This window comes from Triticum dicoccoides, chromosome 2B (assembly GCF_002162155.2).
Source record: "Triticum dicoccoides isolate Atlit2015 ecotype Zavitan chromosome 2B, WEW_v2.0, whole genome shotgun sequence".
NCBI lineage: Eukaryota > Viridiplantae > Streptophyta > Magnoliopsida > Poales > Poaceae > Triticum > Triticum dicoccoides.
The window spans coordinates 723,295,566-723,297,320 of NC_041383.1; the positions used below are offsets into that span (position 1 = coordinate 723,295,566).

General features: G+C 46.5%; 1 protein-coding gene across 1 annotated transcript in view; it reads left to right on the forward strand.

Annotated features, from left to right (window-relative positions):
• LOC119361259 (receptor-like serine/threonine-protein kinase SD1-8) overlaps positions 1 to 932 on the forward strand; it is a 9,988-nt gene extending 9,056 nt beyond the window's left edge. Inside the window, exon 7 of the mRNA XM_037626560.1 lies at positions 918 to 932. Within this exon, the coding sequence (XP_037482457.1) occupies positions 918 to 932 (15 nt within the window). The remainder of the gene's footprint in view (positions 1 to 917) is intronic.
• Positions 933 to 1,755: the final 823 nt, after the last annotated feature.

The window sequence follows — 1,755 nt, forward strand, 5'->3', positions numbered from 1 at the left end:
CTTTCGGATTGAATGCTTCAGTTGTTTAAACATATTGTCCATTTCAGTAATAGGGCATCTACAATGGTTAATAAAACAATCTTATCTTAAGACTTGCATATAGTTTAAAGATGACAATAAAAGTATGTCTACAATGTGTTATCTTTTAGCGTTTAATAACTAGGTATTCTTAAAAACATGGTGAGACATATTGTGTTAAGAGATCATCTCTTAAATAAGAGAAGACAAACTTTTTCTTATGATTTCTTTCTCCTCCACCTCAACGTTTATCCTATGTGACACTTCTAATATAGCACCATTATACATGCCCATAGCTATATGTCACAATGACAGTTGTCTATACATACATCTAGGACACGTCTTGCTTGCGAGAGCTCGGGAGGAAACAACCTTTTTTTAAGAAAGGTTTTATCTGTCTCATCTCTCGCGGACTGAAAAAGAAAGGGAAATGATATCTTGCGAACGTTGTGCCTGCTGAATGATCAGACGTATGAATTTGATGTGGAAAAAATGCCATATCACGGATTCGCTGTTTTAGGAGAGTTCGTTGGGAGCAACTCGAGTGCAAACGGCTCACTCGCTCACCTTGTACAGCACACATGTCATAATTCCCCACCTACCCGTCGTCTTTCTCAAATGCCTCGTCGCAATTCCACCACACCCATTGCTCGCCGGCTCCGTCGACACTGCACGCTACTCTCTTTGTTGGGCAACGGGGAGCGCATACCGGTGGAGGCAGAAAGAAGCGGCAACACTAGTGCGAATCAGGATGGAGGAGTTGTTTGTCGAGGTTGGGGTTCACGGCACCTGCCCCGGTCTAGTCAGGGGGCACGTGTAAGGGTATATTTCTCCCTAAGTGGTTTTGGTGATTGATGACAATGCGTTTACGGACTAATCATTTGCATTGAGCATTTTAGGTACCTCATGTATAGGCACAAGACGATTGCGTGCCCCTCGGAGTTCTTTCGAAGACGGCGTTTCTCTATGTTTCCTTTTGGTGGATTTGAGTCATAGGAAAGCCGTACTATTAAGAGGGGGTCCGCTTCAGAAAGGTTAGGGTGGAATCATCACATACATGTCTGTTCCTTTGCACCACCTTTCCGTTACCTCTTTGGAGTTCCGAGCTGTTATTCGTGTCTTTGCAAAATGAACGTCTTCAAGTGGTAGTGTGCTGTGGCGCGCGATAGTACTGCTCAAGGGACCAGTAGTACCGCTCGAGGATGCGGTAGTACAGCTCCTAGAATGCGGTAGTACCGTGATCTCTGGTTCAGCACTGCTACTCACGAGGAAGTAGGGGCAGATGTAATTGTTTACATCCGCGCCCTGTGCGGTACTACCACTCCCTGGATGCGGTAATACCGCGTTGGACTTTTGCACCGATCTAAATTCAACGGAAGTAGTCACAGATGTAATTTTATTCTTCCGTGCCTTCCCAGGCCAGTCAAACCTTGCCTTGCGGTAGTACCGCAAGGGCGCACAGTAGTACCGATCCGGCGGTTCTACCGCTCGCAGCGTCAACACAAAAGGGCCTCTTCTGGTGTCTGCCATGGGTGCGGTAGTACCGCACCGCCTTGCGGTAGTACCGCTTGTCTGGTGCGGTAGTACCGCATGTCACGGGCTGGTTAAGTGGATAACTGTTAGATTTGTCCCGTGACTATAAAAGGGGAGTCTTATTCTCCGAGTTGACTACCTATTCTACCTCTAAGCTCCATTGATGCTCTAAGCTTCATTTTCGCCCGATCTCTCTCCCTAGCC